This window comes from Acomys russatus, chromosome 11 (assembly GCF_903995435.1).
Source record: "Acomys russatus chromosome 11, mAcoRus1.1, whole genome shotgun sequence".
In the NCBI taxonomy this organism is placed as follows: Eukaryota; Metazoa; Chordata; class Mammalia; order Rodentia; family Muridae; genus Acomys; species Acomys russatus.
Window position 1 is genome coordinate 22536428 of NC_067147.1, and position 18211 is coordinate 22554638.

An 18211-nucleotide genomic window follows, 5' to 3' on the forward strand; every position below is an offset into this window, starting at 1 on the left:
ACATTGTTGAGTATAGAGAAAATCTTCAAATGCTGCCACTGGGAATGTAAAATGGTACATTACTTTGGAAAACAGTCTGTAATTTTCTCAAAAAAAGGTTAATGTATGATGTGACCCAGTGCTTTCACTTGTAAAATCTACCTAACAGAAATAAATAGTGCCTACCTAAAGCCATGTTTGTTTACAGTAGCCTTAAGCTATGAATCTCGAAGCTCCCAAATTAGTGTATACTTAAATGAAATGCAAATGCATGCCCATAGAGTGGACTGCATATTCAGAAACCTATGTCAGAGTCAGGAAGACCCCAGGTCTAGTCTGCACCTGGCCAAGGTGTTCAGTTTCCTGTTGCATCTGCTGTTAATGCTGCAAGTGCACAGTTGAGTACTTGCAGCAGAAATGTGCAGACTGTGAAAGCATACTCCTCATTATGTCAATATTTGCAAAACAAACAACTCCCGAACTTAGTTAATAAGCCAGATGAAACACATTTTCTTGAGTAATTCCCTGTGTGTGAAATATCCTGGAAAGCCCAATTTCTAGAGACAGCAGACCAGTGGTTGCCTCAGGCTGGAAGGAGTGCATATCACTTGCAGACTGGCACAGGCAGCCTCTTACGGAAATGTTCTAAATGTGGATAGTGGTAATAGTTACACAACCTGCTAATTTTACCAAAGTCTCTCTCTTCAATATGTATAACGTGTAAGTTTTGTCATAGTATATTACTTGTTGAAGTTACAGAAAAATATTAGTGAAAAGTCAAGTATAGTTGCTATATAGCTTGAGATTCTTGGGCACTCACCCCAGGTGGCGTGGCTTAGGAGAGAGGCATCTAGCAGGAGGTGCTTAGGTCACTGCAATGTGCCTTCCTAGGGACATGACATCTTGACTTCTTCCCGGTGGTCCTCTCTTTTGCCTTTGACCATGCAGTGAGCAGTTGTTTTACCATACTCTCCTGTCAGGGCCGCCTGGCAGCCCCATCCTTGGCTTACATGGTTGCTCCACCTTCTTTGACTGACTTCTCCCTACTGTGACCCAAATTTGCTTTTCAGGTACTCATCTTAACATGAAGCTTAACTTTTGTTTTTATCATTTTATGTGACTTTCTGTAATTGGAATCTCACCTTTAATTTAAGTGAACAGATGACAAAAAAAAAAAAAAAAAAAAAAAAGAGGCTGTTATGAAGAGTAAAGCTTATGAATTGGAATGTGGTTCTTTGACTTGTAGGAAGCATGGCCTCTACAGTGACCAGATTGTAGTGCTGATTGCCTTGTTTCTGCCTACTGCTAGTTCAGCTAATGCCTCTGTAGCTTTGAAGCAAACGTTCTAGTCCTCAGTTGCTAGACAGTTGGGAGAAGCACCAGAAATATCCTAATCTTTTTTGTGCTTATTTAGTCAGTTTTTTCTATAAAGTGACCTTGTAATGTGAACTGTGGGATAAATATTATAAAGCGGGAAACAACAACAAAATCACTATTTTTCATGATACAAATTTGAAGCTACTGCTCACCAACAATTTATTTACCTTTCTGTATGTCCAGTGCGTATCCAGGGGAATCTGGATGTGCAGCAGTGGCTCAGTTATCTATCATCATTTAACAACAGACTTTCTGTTGCAGTTTTTGTGCACCAGGAATGCAGAAGCATGTCAGCTTGCTTCCCCTGCAAGGTTGCAGGGGAGCTGCTGGTTCTGTAGTCCTCCCAGGCTCTGCTGGGGAAGCACTCACTCCTGCCCCTGTCCTCAGCTGCTTGTTTCCAGCATCCTGGGTTTTGTGCCACCGCTCTTCTGTAGGTCATAGCATGGCATGGCAACTAGGGTCTCGGAGAAAGAGGGGTCATGTGGTCAAGGCAGAAGCCAGAGTCTTCCTGTAACGCGATTACTTCCATTATGTTCTCCTTATGTGTTGACTATTATGCTCCAAGACTTGAGATAGTGCGCCTTGCTCTATTACATCTGACTCATGGGATGAGGGCTCTGAATTTCGACTGTATACATGCCCTCCCTGGAATGAAGGGTGAAGCATATTCACGGTGCTTATGTCTGGAGGATCATGCCATTTAGAGGTTTTCTAAGTCTTGAAAATAATACAAACTTCATGGGTTAATTATTATTAAACCAACCTTACACGTCTTAGAAAATCATTGGTAAAGATAGTGTCATTTTAAACAGTACATTGGTGGATTTGGCTTTCTCGTCTCTCATTTAGAATTCTTCAGTCAACTTGCCGTGGTATGGGCCTGTGACTTTCCCTTCATTTTATTTTTGTGAGGTTTAAGTGTGAAGTCTCAGGTAGCTTTATAAAATGAATTGAGAAAGCTCTCTTTTAGGGACTGCCATGGACCACAGAGCACAGCATGGCTTCTCCCTTCCATATCCTGCAGGTTACTAATTACCAAGGGAATAAGACAGCCTACAAGCCCATTCCTGACCTCTCAGTGAGTCTGTTATCAGCAATGTGACTTTAAGTCATTCCTTATGAAATATTATCTTTAAATTATTATTATTATTATTATTATTATTACTATTAATTCACATTACAACCCGGTTGTAATCCCCTCACTCTTCTCTTCCTGTTCCCACTCTCCCTTCCTTTTCTATTCTATTCCCCTCCCTCCTGACCTCTGAAAGGTGGGGTCCTCCTCCCCCACAGTCTGACCACAGGCTATTGGGTTTCATCTGGATAGCCTGCTTCCCCTTCCTCTGTTCAGACAGGACCTCTCTCCTAAGGGGCAGTGATCAAACCAAGGGCACCAGAGTTCTTTCCAGTCGCCATCCCCAGCTTCCCCCCTCTCCTGTCCCACCATGTGGAGAATGAGCTGTCAATTGGCTACATCTGATCAGGGTGTCTAGGTTCTCTGCTTGCAATGGCCTTGGTTGGTGCAGCAGTTTGTGCAGGCTGCCCTGGTCTCCCTGTGGGGCTCCTGACCATCACCCCACCCCACCCCAGTCTTTCCATTCCCCTAACTCTTGCATACAATTCACAGCTCTTTGACGCTGAACTGTGTGATGGTTGCTGTCTTAAAAGCTGTTTGGGGAGGGGGTGCCTCCAGCAGAGGGTGAAGCAGTGCTTTTATTGCCTCAGAACATGTGATTCTCTCTAGCCATTTTGGTCTCATTGCACAGAATGGCCAGGAGATAGCAGCTGTCGCAGCAGCTGGAATGGGAGGCTTGCCTCGGCTGCCATGCTGTATCATAAGGGTCTGGACTTACTCTCTGGCCTTCATCCTCAGCACATAGTCCCTTGTGATCATAACAAGTCCAAAATGGCGCTGGACTACTTGAAGCCATCATGTATTAGTTTCAAACAGGAAGCAGGAGATGGAGGAGAAGCGTCAAAAGGGTGTGGGGTGTGCAGGTCGCAGTCTTGACCCCAAGTTTTTTCAGCTGGATAAATGTTAAAGAAATATGAAAACCTTTCTTATTCCCACGGTGTAGTGGCTTTATACTTTGGCTCCCTGAAACTGAAAGTTTTGTAATGTCTAATTATTCTCACTGCTGAGGACTGGACCTTGGCAGATGAGGCAAGCACCATCCCAGTAAGCTAAGTCCCTGTCCCCTTTTTACTTCCATTTTGAGACAGGCTATCAGTAAGTTGTCTAAAGTGGCCTTTGACCTTGCTTCATAGACCAAGGCGGCTTGACTCTTGCTACTTCACCCTCCAAATTAGCCGGATTACAGGTCTGTGCCACAAAGCCAATCTGTTGTCCTTTATCATAGAGCTTTTGGTTAAAGGTTAACCATTTTTACTGGTAGTCAGGAGGAAATTGCTCTTAAAATTTAATACTTCAGAAGCCTAGTGTATTTAAGTTCATTTTGCATGTATTATCTTTCAGTGACACAAAGCATTTAAAAACTGAATTTCTTGCTTTTTCTGTATCTACAGAAAACAGTATAGGAGGAATTAATATGTGGTCTTTTCCAGGAGCTCTCCGTGCACTTGTTTTGCTAGTTCTCTCTCATACACATATGCACACATGCACACACATATACATATATATGATTAATTTATTTAGATTTTTAAAAGAAATTATGAATTTAATTTATCACTTTCCATGGATATGAGATATTCTCTTAGTGTGATTTTTGATGTCAGTGGACATGTTAACCTAAAACCTGCTTACTATAGCCTGCTAGCGAGAGTGTTTAATGGAAACACAAGTGCAGGCACACTTTATGAAGGTGTCAGCGTAGATTGTGGCATGACTGCGGGTTAAGGAGGACTTCCTCTGACGATAGGTATGAATCAGAAACCCATCTGTAAAAGAAACAGTTCTGTTTCCTGACGGTAGAAGAATTAGTAAATATTAATTTAGTTCTGGCTGCCTTTATAGTTCAGCACTAACGGGCTGAGGCGGGAATCTTGATGAAGGGCACAGAGGAATATGACCAGATGAAGATCATTTAGCTTGGGCTGTCAAGATATTAGCATTTCGGGCAGGTGTGCCTTGTGCTTTGCATGGTCTCTGCCCTTTCTCTTCTTCCTGCTGCCCAGGGACAGTGTTCTCTATCAGAAGGCCTTGCTGAGTTTTCCTGCCAGTCAGTCACTACAGTTTTGTGGCTTTCCATGAGACTGGTTTAGCTAGTTTGTCGAATTTTTTTACATTCAGTACAGAACATGTACTCTTTAGTCCAACCTTTGTTTGATTCAGCATAAGGTTTGTGGACTCCATCTGTGTCACACCTGTATTGCCACCGTATGTCTTTTGTATGATGTGCATGCAGTCTGTTTAGTCTGGTTTGCCGAGCTCATTATTGGTTTCCTTTACATTTTCCTGATGATGGATAGTGCGCATCTTTGCATGTGCTTGTGCTTTTTGTTGCTGTGTGTGTTCTGCTGCAGAGTATCTCAGGCTTGCTCTGATTTTCACTTTTGAATATGGCATGCCTTATTTTTGGATAAAGATGTGTATTTATGGATACACAAGGTGCTTCACAGTATAGCATGAAGTCAGAGAAACAGATGTCAGGACAGCAGCTACACTGTGGCTGTTCTGTCTCCTCATTGAGCTACAGAATCTGTCTTCTGCCTTGTTATACTCATAAGAATGACAGCAGCTTACAGCAGTTACAGATCATTGTTTTACAAATGAGATCATGTCTTGCCAGGATTAGGATTTGATCTAAATATTTTGTAATTTTATCTAAATACTCTGTATTTTAATATTTAAATTTGTTTAAATATTCTGTAACTAGTGTGTAGTCACTTCTTTCTGAATAAGTCATTGGGGTTTTGACAACCAGCATTCTACTTTTTGTCTTTATGGGTTTTCCTTAAGTATCTCCTTTATAAGTTTAATTGTATAGTATTTATTTTTATTTTTTTTTATTTTTGTGACTGGTGTATTTCAGTTAATGCAGTGATTGTTTAGAATTCATCCATAATATAGTGTATGCCAGAATTTCATTTTTAAGTTTGAGTAACAGTCCACTTTACATATATGCTATGTTGTACTTCGCTGTTTGTCTATCATTTGACCCTGGTTTCATCTGTATTTTCAGTTTTATAAATAATGCATCTTTGAATATTGGGAATATAGAAATAATTCAGATACCAATTTTAATTCTTGTGGATGCATATGCAGAAGTATAATCATCCAGTCGTATAGTAGTTGTAGGTTTACGTGTTTGAGAATACATCCTACTGTTTACCGTGGTGCCTATTACCATTTCACATTCCGACAGGAGTACGCAGGGTTCTCTGTGGCCTGGCCAACCTGTTGTTCTCTCCTGTACAGTAGTCATTGTGACGTGTATGAGCTGGCCACATTGCCCCCTTGTACAGAGGAATATGATGGCTGCTACTTTGTGACTGGCCTAAGAAACTGTACTGCTCTTGTCTTTGCTGATTATATATTCTGATCTTTTCTGATTATGCAAGAACATGCTTTTACACAGATTTTAAGAACAGGTTTCATGGGTTTTTCTTGTTTCTCAAGGTCACTTACACTGTTTTCTTTAATTCATAAACATATTGGATCTTTGCTCAGAGGTTAAGCTTTGCACTGAATTAAATATTCTGCTATCTAAAACTATCTCAAATACAACATTATCTTTAAGCAGTAGAATGATTCCTGGCCAATACCTTTGAATCTAATTTTACTCATTTACTGCTATTTGTACTTTTTTTTCACCTTGTTTAATTTAAGACCACTGTGCTAATTCTGGGTGTTATATTTACCAAAGGGAAATTATTTCTATAAAAATTACAGTATCCTTTTTAAATGGTTCTTTAATTTACCAGAGTGGCTGGTCAGTGTTGGGCTGGAATGAGTGCAAAGGTTAGCTGAAATAAGATAATGTACAGGTTTGTCTACTGTATACATAATAACCTGGATGTTAGCTTCCTCAGTTACATCATTACTTTTGTTATACATTGACTGAAACTTAACTTTAGTTGTGATATATTATTCGACACTTGTTGATTTCTTGGGATGGGAAAAAAGTGAAGCCTGTTTGACTACCAGATATACAAACAGAGCTTGGATTGTAGGACATGGATTGCTTGGTAAATTTGATCATTCCATTTGTTATTTCTCCCCACAGCTTTGTATTCTGTTATACTCTTCTGTGTGTTCTTCTGGATCCCCTTTGTCTACTTTTATTATGAAGAGAAGGACGATGATGACACCAGCAAATGCACTGTGAGTTGTCTTAAGATGGAGGCTTCGCCTCAGCTGAAAAGATTACCAACTCTTTTTTCAAAGAGTGGCATGACTCCGCTTGACTTTAATCTAGCTCTTGGTTAGACCCCTGTGACTTAGGTGGCTTTGGGAAACTATTTAATCTCTTGGGGCCTCAACTCCGTCTCTGAAATAAGAGTTGAGCGTACCTGTCTTACACCTGTGAGAATGAGGCGAACTAACTTGCAGAAAAGGTTTAGAACAGCGCTGCCTGGCATGGTAAAGGCTGCACATAGATAAAAGTATGCACACAAACCAGGTGGAGTGGCACACCTGTAATCCCAGTACTTGGGAGATGGACACAGGAGGATTGCCAAGTTGAGAGCCAGTCTGGCTATAAATTGATTTATATGTATAAATGTAACAAACATATGAATGTGTGAATGTTTATATAATTGTTACATATTTATATTTTATGCACACAAACATGTATGCACATACTAAGAATATTGCTTATTCTTAGCCAGGTAGCACACACCTTTAATCCCAGTACTCTACTCGGGAGGCAGAGGCAGACAGATCTCTGAGTTTGAGGCCAGCCTGGTCTACAGAGTGAGATCCAAGACAGCCAGCTGGTCTACACACACACAAAAAAAACCCTGTCTTAAAATATAAAAACAAAGAAACAAAAAGAATATTGTTTATTCTAATGTCTCTTTTAGTGATTGGGTTAGGGATATCATAGGTATTGAGTTTTGCTTGTTTTCTGTTTTGACAGTTTCACCCAGTGGCTAATTATACATTTAGTGTGGTGCTTTTCAAAGGGTCTAACCATTCCAGATAATTGGAAAGGCATTCAAGATGCATAATACTGATTATAATTGTCTTTAAATTGTAAGACTTGCTGTCCATCAGTTGAAACTTTGCACTCTTGACTTGAAATGTATATTTGGTATAAAAAAGAGTAGTATTACACTGTCATAATACGTTTTTATGTAAAGGCTTGCTAAGAGATATCTTTTCCCCCCGCCTCCAGCAAATTAAAACGGCATTCAAGTACACTTTGGGATTTGTTGTGATCTGTGCACTTCTTCTTCTTGTTGGGTAAGTCTTGATATTTCATTGTGCCAATGGTGGGGATGTCGTTTGAGTAATAGTAACAGAAGGTTCAATCAGAAAAATCTAGGCAAGGAAAACAAAATATACAAAGAAAATCAAACAAATGGCTTTTTATGTCACCACTGTATGGAGCCACAATGGACACGGGTTGTTGCGACTAGCCATTTGTACATCTTCCTCTTGCATGTACCCTCAGTGTTTTTATACAAATATGTTTGTACTTTGTATGTTTATTATATCCAGTTCTTGGTGATGTTCCAATGTTAACACTTGCTGCAGTGTCCTGGGAGTCTTCCCCAGGCTGGACTGGGAGTGTGGATTCCTCAGTTGATGTTGACAGGGCCTTCTTAGAGGACAGCAGTTCCCGTGAGCGAGCTCTTAGGGCTACGCCATGGACACGCATGATGTTCATACGTTAAAAGCTCAAATCCACATCTGTAGAGTTCTTATGTATTTTAATGGAAATGTCAGTGAAGTTTCACATTGATTCATGCATCTGACATCTGTCCTTGTTTGTTGGAGACATTTGTCTTTGTTAAAATAGATGTGATTTTTTTCAATGTTTTTTATAGCAGAAAGGATGAATCATGTGATCCTTATTTGCCATGCTTTTACATTTTTCAGTGAACCTTGTTTTACGGTTCTAGTACAGTCACATCGTTTCTCCATTCCCTTCAGTCCTCCAGTCCCCTTGGTCTACCTCCCCTTGAGGACACTAGGTGGTAAGGTGCTTTTGACAGTTTTTGTTTATAATTCATTTGGTGGCCTTTAAACAAATTTTCAAATTTCATTTTATGTGTAGGATTGTTTTGCATGTGTGACTGTCTGTGCATCACCTGTGTGTCTGGTGTCTGCAGAGGCCAGAGGAGGACATTGGATGCCTAGAATTAGAATGATAGAGTTGTGAGCTGTCATATGGGTGCTGGAAACTGAGCCCAGATTCTCTGGAAGTGCTCTTAGCTACCAGTCATCGTTCCAGCCCATAATTTGGTGTTTTAAGTTTTAGCAAATAACTTTCAATAACTTTAGCCACTCGTTAGACATGATTTGTGATAGGAGTGGAATCCACCAGTGGCCTGTGTGGCTCCCAAGGATCATGAAGCATTTGCTATTCGAATTCCATCCCCATTTCTTTTGACCATCTTGCTGTGTCATAAAAGGGGTGCATTGTAAGGGCGTAGGTTTAGGGTTTTGTTATTTGAAAGGCGGCCCATCAGTCTTTGTAGCACTTAGGTTTTGTGTCAGTGCTAGATCTCGGGGCCAAAAATGGAAGTTGATGCTCTCTGTCCTCAAGTCCCATACCCAGGACACATGCAAGTAAGTGAATTACAGTGTTTAAGCCCTCCAGTAAGAGATGCGTGATGCTGACACCAAGGAGCACCTTGCAGAACCAGAAGACGAGGAGGGAATAGTGATGTGGTGAAGAGCAAAGGTGAATGGCATGTAGGCTGTAGAGGTTCGCTTGTGCTCCTATAACAAAGTGCCACACATCAGAAGGCCCAAGCAGGAGACACTGAATTTTCACAGTTCTGGAAGCAAGAAGTCTGAGGTCAAGATCTTGACAAGTTTGGCCTCTGGTAAGAGTTCTTCCTGACTCATGGATGGCCCCCTTGTACTGCATCCTCTTTCTGTGCTGTGTGGAGGAAACTGTTTGGTCTCTCCACTTCTTTCAAGTCCATCAGTCTCATGGGATAAGGGCTTTAATCAGCTGAAGAATGGTGTAAAAAGTATGTGACTTTAAACCCAACTTTCCTGTCAGACTAACAAATAAAGAGCCAACAAACCACAGTGTGAGGTTTCAGATGATCACATAGACCGTTGGTTGACACATGATCTCGGGCAGGCAGGTAGGCTGTGTGAGTCTAGTGTGCAATGTTTAAGAAATAGTGAGTTTTATCCTGCTTAACAGTCAGAACACAGTGAAGATGTCTGATTGTGACACCAGGGAAGTTAATATAGATTACCCTGCTTTAAAAGTTACAGCACTATAAAGGACGTGTGGATGGGGCTCTGGGGATTGTGTTTGCAAAGTGATGTATTAAAAGGTTGAAAGATCAGCCAGGTGAGCCGCTACTAATTCAGGTGAGGGTTAGAAAGAGTAGTTTCTCAGAGAGCAGAAAGAAATAGATGAGCCACTTGGAAGAGAGATGGGACGGGATGTGGTGGTTGAGAGTAGGAGGTGAAAATCTTGTGTTTGATTGTGCTGAATCTATCCTTTCAGTCTCATGTCTCCTGAAAGTCATTAATTAGCCTCCTCATTGTCTCTTCCCAAAACTACACTGAATTAAGATAATTCAGTCATTCAGAAGGATTTTAGCAAGTTTTCCTGAGCAACTTTCCAGCAGGAGGAGAATTCTAATCTTAGCATGTTCCTGTTCTGTTTGCTACTGTGGCTGTGGAAACTAGGGTGCCCTCTATTCACTGTTTTTGAGAAAGGCAAAGTATTGGTGTGATTTGGCCATATCTACAACTCTTAGCTGGGCACAGCGGCACACACCTGTAATTCCAGCACTCAAGGAGGCACGATAGTCTTACTAATTGTTTTTTTGTCTCTTCACAACTGATACATACAATCATTATTTGATTTCAATTGCCTTTTGAAAATAAGTGTTTTTGTTAAATTTTGAGAATTTCACACAATATATTTTGATCATATTTACCTGACTCTTCCCCTTAACTCTCCCCAAGTCTACCCCACTGTCCTCACCCTCCCAGCTTCATATACTCCCCCCCCCCTTTAAGAAATGGGATAACTATGGACTCCAATTTGCCTCTATCATATACTTCTGCATATGGTGCTGTGCACTTGAGGATGCTCAGCCTACCAGGAGCCTCAACATCACAGAAACTAACTTTCCCTCTCCTAGAGGCCATCAGGTGTCCGTAGCATCCCAGTTAGATGTGGGCTTCCTAACCATGCTAGAAGTTTGGCTGGCCTGACCTCGTGCAGGGCTCGTGCATCCATCCCAGCTTCAGTGAGTTCGGGAGTCCAGAGGTCCTCTGCAGTGGTTGCTTGTCATCTGCCTCCCAGAGTCTTACCTTAGCCCAGCACTGGCTGACCACTACTACCTTTACTCTAGTGCTCAGTAAACAGTCACATACTTTGGGATAGGATTTTCTGTTTAGTTTGTAATTATCTTTCCCTCTGCCTATTGAGATTTCTTTCTACAGAAGATTATTTTGGTCCTGTTTACTAATTAACTCCCTGTGGAGATGTGGTTGGGGAAGGGCTTTGAGCCTTTGCTCTAGTTTCGTCTGAACTAATGAGTGCTAAGTCTCTGATGGAGTTTTTCAAAATCAGTTTGACTTATAGTTGGTATCATTTTTTTAAAAGTTTAGTTAAAAAATTGGGGTCACTTGACCTTCCTCCTGGTGCTATTCTGTTACTTCTGACTTGTTGAACAGCCAGCCTCACAAGTTAGGTTATGAGGTGTTTCATGAAGCTAGGGTTAGTCGAGCACTTATTCTGCTAATGCACAATAATTTTGATTACCAAAAAGTGAATTTTTCTTACTATTTTTTATTTACAAATTTATTTACTATTTTACTTTATTCCCAACTAAAGAATTCAAAACATATTTTGTAAGCTATCAGGAAAAATTTATTCTCAAATGAAACTAGATTGTTATATAAGTAGTTCTTTCTTGCTAATTTTTATGTTAATGAAATTACAGTACATAAAGATTAATGCATTATTTTTTAAAAATTTATTCTACCTGTCTGCTTCTGCTTGATTTAATTGCTGAACATTGAGTGAACTTTTTACACTTATGCTTGTGCTTTGGGTGAGTCACTTTTCTTTCTAAAGTGATAAGAATTAGTTTCCAAGACTAAAAAGATGCGAGCCAATGCAAGTAGTTAGAGTTGCTCTCCACAGGCTGTGGATTGAACTCAGGACCCTGGCATGCTAGGCAAACCTTGAGAAACACTACCACCGACCTACACTACAGATCACTGGTTAGGAAACAAATAACCCGACATAGGCATTACATGCATTTTTTAAAAATAAGAACTGGTATTTTAAAGTAAAATGCCAACATGTATTCATTTATATATATTCAATTCAATGTATTCATCATTTCTTCTGTAAAAAATTAGATACATCCTACTGCTGTCCTTACAATTAAGTTAGTTTAGGAAGGAGATGTGAAAGTTATTTTTACTCTTATAGAGTGTTTTCCCAATATATGTTATCTTGAGGACATCCTACTTTTTATCTTAATGTCTTGATGTCTTTGTTTATTATTCTGACCTGGAAAATAAATTGACTGCTTTTTGTTTTGTTTTGATTTGGTTTGGTTTGGTTTGGTTTGGTTTGGTTTGGTTTTGGTTTTTTGAGACACGGTTTCTCTCTGTAACCTTGACTGTCCTAGACTCGCTTGGTAGACTGAGCTGGCCTTTCCATTTATTCGTAGTGTAAGTTGTTGTAGCTGTGCTTCTCTTTCAATGTGTTTCTCATAGATTAGAGAACAAAGGGAAAGTGTGTTCCCTGTGTGTGTTGGGTAAGATCTTCAAAGACACTGAAAGAAAAACAAAGTCAGCACTCGGGAGGCAGAGGCAGGCGGATTGCTGTGAGTTCGAGGCCAGCCTGGTCTACAAAGTGAGTCCAAGATGGCCAAGGCTACACAGAGAAACCCTGTCTCGAAAAACCAAAAAAAAAAAAAAAAAGAAAAACAAAGTCACCTCTGGTTTCACTGCATTGCACTTATTGCTTATTGTGTTGCATTTTGTTTCAATTTTACATGTAAATATATTGAAATAATTGTATTTGTTTCATGCTAATTTAGCATAGGGTTTTTTTATACCATAGGTGAAAACAAATATGTAATAAAATAAGTATGTTGATGAGAAACTCCTCATAACCCTATGCCTGGTTATAGATTTAGTATTTGGAGGAAGAAATGATTTTTCTTTTAAAAGCCTATTGAAAAGTATCAGACCATTTTCTTTCACTTAACTTATTTTCAAAGCCTCTAAACGGTTCTTTTTTCCTCTGTAGTGCTTTCGTGCCACTGAATCTTCCCAGCAACAAAAATTCTACAGAGTGGGAAAAGGTGAAGTTCTTGTTTGAAGAACTTGGAAGTAGTCGTAAGTATTCAAAATTGTTTTCAAGTCATTCATATTCTGTGTTCTTTGTAATTTTATGCAGATTAGCCATTTTTACTTTGCTAAGAACTTGATTCTTCTTTACTTAAATGAGAAGGTTTATATTGTTAAAGCTGCCTTCCATCTATTATGTAGGTAGCTGTTTCACTTCTACATAAAGTTACCATGCTATGAAGAAACTTTAGCCGGGCACGGTGGCACACGCCTTTAATCCCAGCACTCAGGAGGCAGAGGCAGGCTGATCTCTGTGAGTTTGAGGCCAGCCTGGTCTACAAAATGAATCCAGGACAGCCAGGGATACACAGAGAAAACCTGTCTTGAATTATCCCTTGTCCCCAAAAGAAACTTTAATGTGCAAAGTATTTTAATTGGCTCATTATTTTAAAGTGACCTTTAATTTCTTAAGGTCTGTAGAATAATATGTTAAAGAATTGCACTGGCTATATTGATTTTTATTTCAAATTTTTAAGAGGAGAATGCTCTGTGGTGCTAACAATGGAGCAATATTTTATCAAGAAAGTTAATTATATGTTTCATATGAATTAGTGTTTTACTGTAGATTTATGGTACCAAAATGTGTCAGCATTGCTTTTCTTGAAAATCTTAACAAAACAAAACCTATGCCATACTGATTAGGTTAGTAATTAAAGATTTCTTTAAAAAATTTTAGTTGCGTATATGTGTGGGGAGGTGCCCATGAATACCGGTGCCTGTGCAGAGCAGAGGCATTGGATTCCCTGAGCTGCTGTACTATAGGTGGTGTGAGCCACAGTGTGGGTGGTGGGAACTGGACTCCAGCCCTCTGCAGGAGGCATTCCAGCTACTACCTGCTGTTGTGTGGGCTCTGGGAGTTGAACCTGGGCCTTCTGGAAGAGCAAAAAGTGCTCTTAACTGCTGAGCCATTTCTTCACTCCCGCCCCAAGTGTTCCTAATGTCTAGTCTCATTTGCCCTCATCATCTTCTTGCATGTGTAAGACATAAATATGTAATTAATGTGTTTAAAACAAACACACATTTATGCAGTTCCTCTTATATAAATTGTGTGTGTGTGTGTGTGTGTGCGTGTGTGTGCGCATGTGCGTGTGTGTATGAATTTATGTCTCCGGCCACATCTGTAGCTGTGCCATTCTTGTGTAGGAACCTGTGGTACCAAATGGAAGATTTCAGATCCTCTGGAGATGGAGTTTTCTGCACTTGTGGGCCACATGATGTGGGTAGTAGAAACCAAACTTGGTCCTCCAGAGGGCAGTGATGCTTTTACCTACTATGCCATCTCTTCTGTCCCTGAAAACTAAGGATTGACCCTGTCTGGCTTATTAATATGTTCCTTTTATGTGTTAAATAAAACTGAGATGAGTTAAAGATATATCATTTTATGGTGTTAACTTTCATGAACATATTACTGTTTAAACATCAAATTAATAAAAAGATTACATTTGGTTTCACGAGACCCGCCTTTAAGCCAGAGAAATGCAAACTACACAGGGCCTATAACAATACCACGGGAAAGTTATTATTCTCACTTAGTGATAGCCAGTTTTGTTTTACTATAGACTCTCGCTTTTGACCTTCCTAACTTGTTGACATAATATTCCTGATTTCATTTGGTTAATAATGTTTTTGTGACTGTTGTTATTTGGGGTATTTAGTTATTGTCACTGCTTTTTTTTTTTTTTTTTTATAGGCTCTGTTTTAGTTTGATTTCTATTGCTGTAATAAAGACCATGATGAAAAGCAAGTAGAGTAGAAAGGTTTTATTTCATTTTACAGCTTGTAGTACCATATGCAGGGAAGTCAGGGCCGGAACTAAAACACGGAGGATCACTGCTTACTGGCTTGTTGCTCGTGGCTATTCAGTCTGCTTTCTATATACCCAGGACTCAGGTTGCCACTGCCCACAGTAGCATGGACCCTCCAGTATCAATCTTTAATATAGAAAATGCTCTACACATTTGTTTACAGGGAAGTCTGATAGAGGCATTTCCTCAGTTGAGGTTCCTTCTTCCCAATAACTCTAGCTTGAGTCAAGCTAACAAAAATCTAATCGGCACTTGCCCTCTTCTCACTGTGTGGCCAGAGTAGTCTCCAGCTTTTCAGCTTCATGTCTCTCTCCAGTACTGAGAATATATTCTATCCCCAATATTTTTGGCTCATGTTTGCTTTGCTTTTCCTGACAAGTAGGCAAACTGATCCTCTCATTAGAAAATGACATGTGTGTAGAGTTATTTCTGAAGCCTTCCTTCCTCTTCTTCCATGTTACTCTCCTTTCCTCCTTTCCCGTTGGAGTGCAACCCTGCTCTCTAGAGTGCAACCTAAGGTGCAGAACATCATGGAAGATGGGATGGAAAGAATATAAGAGCCAGAGGACCAGGATGCTCGCTACTGATTAGTCTTCTCTAGACATGACAGGGACATAAATACAGTACTCATGAAATTCTCAAAGCAGTACATTTAAATAAAATTTGAAAATCTTGAAAAAAAATGAAAAACTCTAAAGATTTTAGGCTACATACAAATAATATTTTCAAATTAAGAAAAACAACCCAAGATTATCAAGATTAGGAGAAGGAGGAGAAAAAGAGAGCAAGGCAGGATCTTCCTATGTAGAGTTATAAACAAGTCCAGACATGGCCAGGGAGATGATACCTCAGCGGGCAAAGGACTTTCTGTGCTAGCATGAGGACTACGGAGTACGGATTCGTACCTTCAACATAAAAGGTCCGTGACCTCACTACCAGGGGTTGGAGGCAGGTGGAGGATCCCCCAGGCTTGCTGGCTAGTGGGTCTAGATGAATTGGTGAACTTCCTGTTCAGTGAAAGACCCTATCTTAAGGAACAAAAGAAGAAAGGAAGGAGAAAAGGAAAAAAGAAAGAAGAAAATGGAGAGCAACCTCTCTGCCTTCATACACACATGTACTTACACTCCTTACCCCTCAGCATACACAAGCAGCACAAAAGACAAGGTTCGGGCTGTCTTTCTTCTTTTTGTGCATCTAGTATCTTGATTTCTTTGTAGGCCCAATAATTATTTTTTTTTTAATTTTAAAAGGTAAAGGTAAGGAAATGTTAGCTGAGCTAAAGGATTATGTGAAGATCAATTTATAAAGAGCTCTTTAAAAATTCCTCTTGAATAGAATTAGCACTTGAAGGACACAGTAATATATATTTGTTTTATTCCTTCATAATGCCTAAAGGAGCCTGACTTATGTATTTTATATGCTATAATAAATACAAACATTAGACTTGTATAAACATACATTAACAGTGTTTTTCATTTTCACAGATGGTTTAGCCGCTCTGTCATTTTCCATTAGTTCTCTGACCTTGATTGGAATGCTGGCAGCCATAACATACACCGTAAGTGCATTGAGAGTATCGGAGCTCAAGCTAAAGTGTCACTTATGCAGCAAGCAACCTTGTACCTCAGTCATCTACTCATTGTTCCTTCTTCAATTTCTTTCTTGTTTTTCTTATTTAAGACTTGGTTATCTTATCTGTTGGCAAAATTAATACTGAGAGATGAACCTTATAACTCTGTGAATTGCAACTAATTATGTCCTGTATAATAGTGGAATTAGTAATGTGTACATGGCAGAGCCCTAGAGTGTTGGCCAGTATGTTACTAGCTCGTAGGTTGTTCTCTCTGGGAGTGTACCTGTACAGGAAGACCCTGACACTGCTCTATATGCTTTATTTTCTAACTTTCTGATTTTGTTAGTTTTTCTGGAAGTAGCAAGGCATGGATAACTGACTACTCCATATACGGACTTCTTGTTTGGTCAAATTAAAAAGAAAGAAGCCATAATCAGTGCTCTTTCTTACCTCTTCCCCACTGAGCTGTATAAGCAGCATTTAAGCTAGCCAGAGGCTTCAGAGATCAATGAAATTATACATAGAGCATTCTTGATTCTTGTAAAGATGAAAAATACTGTTATTTTGAAAAAAATTTTGCATGTCTTTCATTAAGCATAAAAGAAATGGTCTGCTACTATAATAACAGAATTGAATTATGTTCCATGATCATTCATGTGTTATAATACACACAATTAGCAGGCCTTGGGCTGGCAAGATTGCTCGCTGGGTAAAGGTGCTTGCCCCCAACACCCGCATTCTGAGCTTGAAGTCTAGAACCCACATGATAGAGAGAACCAACTCCCACAAGTTGCACACACACACACACACACACACACACACAATGTATATAGATCATTTTTAAAAATAGCTTAAAAACGTACATTTTAATATCTTGAGGTATTTATTTAGGTCTTAGTTTTATTATTCATGCTTAGTTTTCTGTGTTTTAATGTATTGTACATAAGGAGTTTGCCATCTGCTAGTCGTGGGTGGTTATCTGTCTGTCTCAGAATATGTTTACAGCATATTAATTATTTGTCTTAAGAAGTCCTAGATTATAAGCCAACCAGGAGATAGATCTGGGGCTCCAGGCACTGTTCTCTGGCTGATCTGTCTTACTCATTTTGAGTTTGTCTCAACCTTCTTGAGTCTGTCTTCCAGATGATGATAGGTTTCACGGGTGTGTTTGTGTGTGTGCAGTTCAGGAAGTGTTGTTTATAGACATGCTTTGGTAGTTACAGAGAAACGAGGTGAAGATTAGTCAGGAGAAACGAGTGGACAGGAGGGAAGACCAACATGCAGGGCTGCTGCAGGAGCTGTGAAAGCCCAGGACTCAGCCTGCCTGGAGCCTGCTACAGCTCTGTGGAGTCTTAAGGTGCAAGGCTTCAGAGTCAGATGAAAGCCTGTTCCTCCCAGCAGCAGCACTCCATGGCCTTCATGCTGTCTTGTTCGGGTTCCTTGTTTCAGTGTCCACCAGCAACTGTGAGGAGAATCCAGGGAAACACGTGAGGTGCAATGCAGAGAAGGAATGCTGCCTCAGGGAAGCTGCGTCATTCATGTGGACAGTAAACATGGCTGCCCTTTGTTCCAAAGGAGCATGCTGCCTGTACCTGCCTAGGTTACTTACTATGCTGACGTCCTTATGAAGGTACCACTGAGAGGGAGGAAGGACAGGGGTCATGATGGCCTGGCTTCTAGTTTGTGAGTGAGCAGGAAAGTGAATGAAGTCATTAAGACCGTTCAAAAGTCAGCTTCCCATAGGATGAGTGTTATAATAGAGAGAGGTCTTTTAATTAGTTACTTTTGTTTTATGTGGGGGTGTTTTGCTTGCATGGATGTGCATCACTTGTGTGCTGGTGCCTACAGAGGACAGAAGAGGGAGCCAGATCCCCTGAGCCTGGAGCTGTAGAAGATTGTGAGCTGCCATGTGGGTGCTGGGAATCAGATATGGGCCCTCTGCAAGAGTAGCCAGTGTTCTTTACTGCTGAGCTGTCCCTCCGGCCCACAGAGAGC

The 18211-nt window shown here is 40.1% G+C and overlaps 1 protein-coding gene across 1 annotated transcript in view; it reads left to right on the forward strand.

Moving 5' to 3' along the window:
• Positions 1-18211, forward strand: part of Lmbrd1 (LMBR1 domain containing 1) — an 87572-nt gene that overhangs the window by 26182 nt on the left and 43179 nt on the right. Inside the window, exons 4-7 of the mRNA XM_051153000.1 lie at positions 6543-6640; positions 7656-7723; positions 12738-12826; positions 16128-16201. Of these exons, the coding sequence (XP_051008957.1) occupies positions 6543-6640; positions 7656-7723; positions 12738-12826; positions 16128-16201 (329 nt within the window). The remainder of the gene's footprint in view (positions 1-6542; positions 6641-7655; positions 7724-12737; positions 12827-16127; positions 16202-18211) is intronic.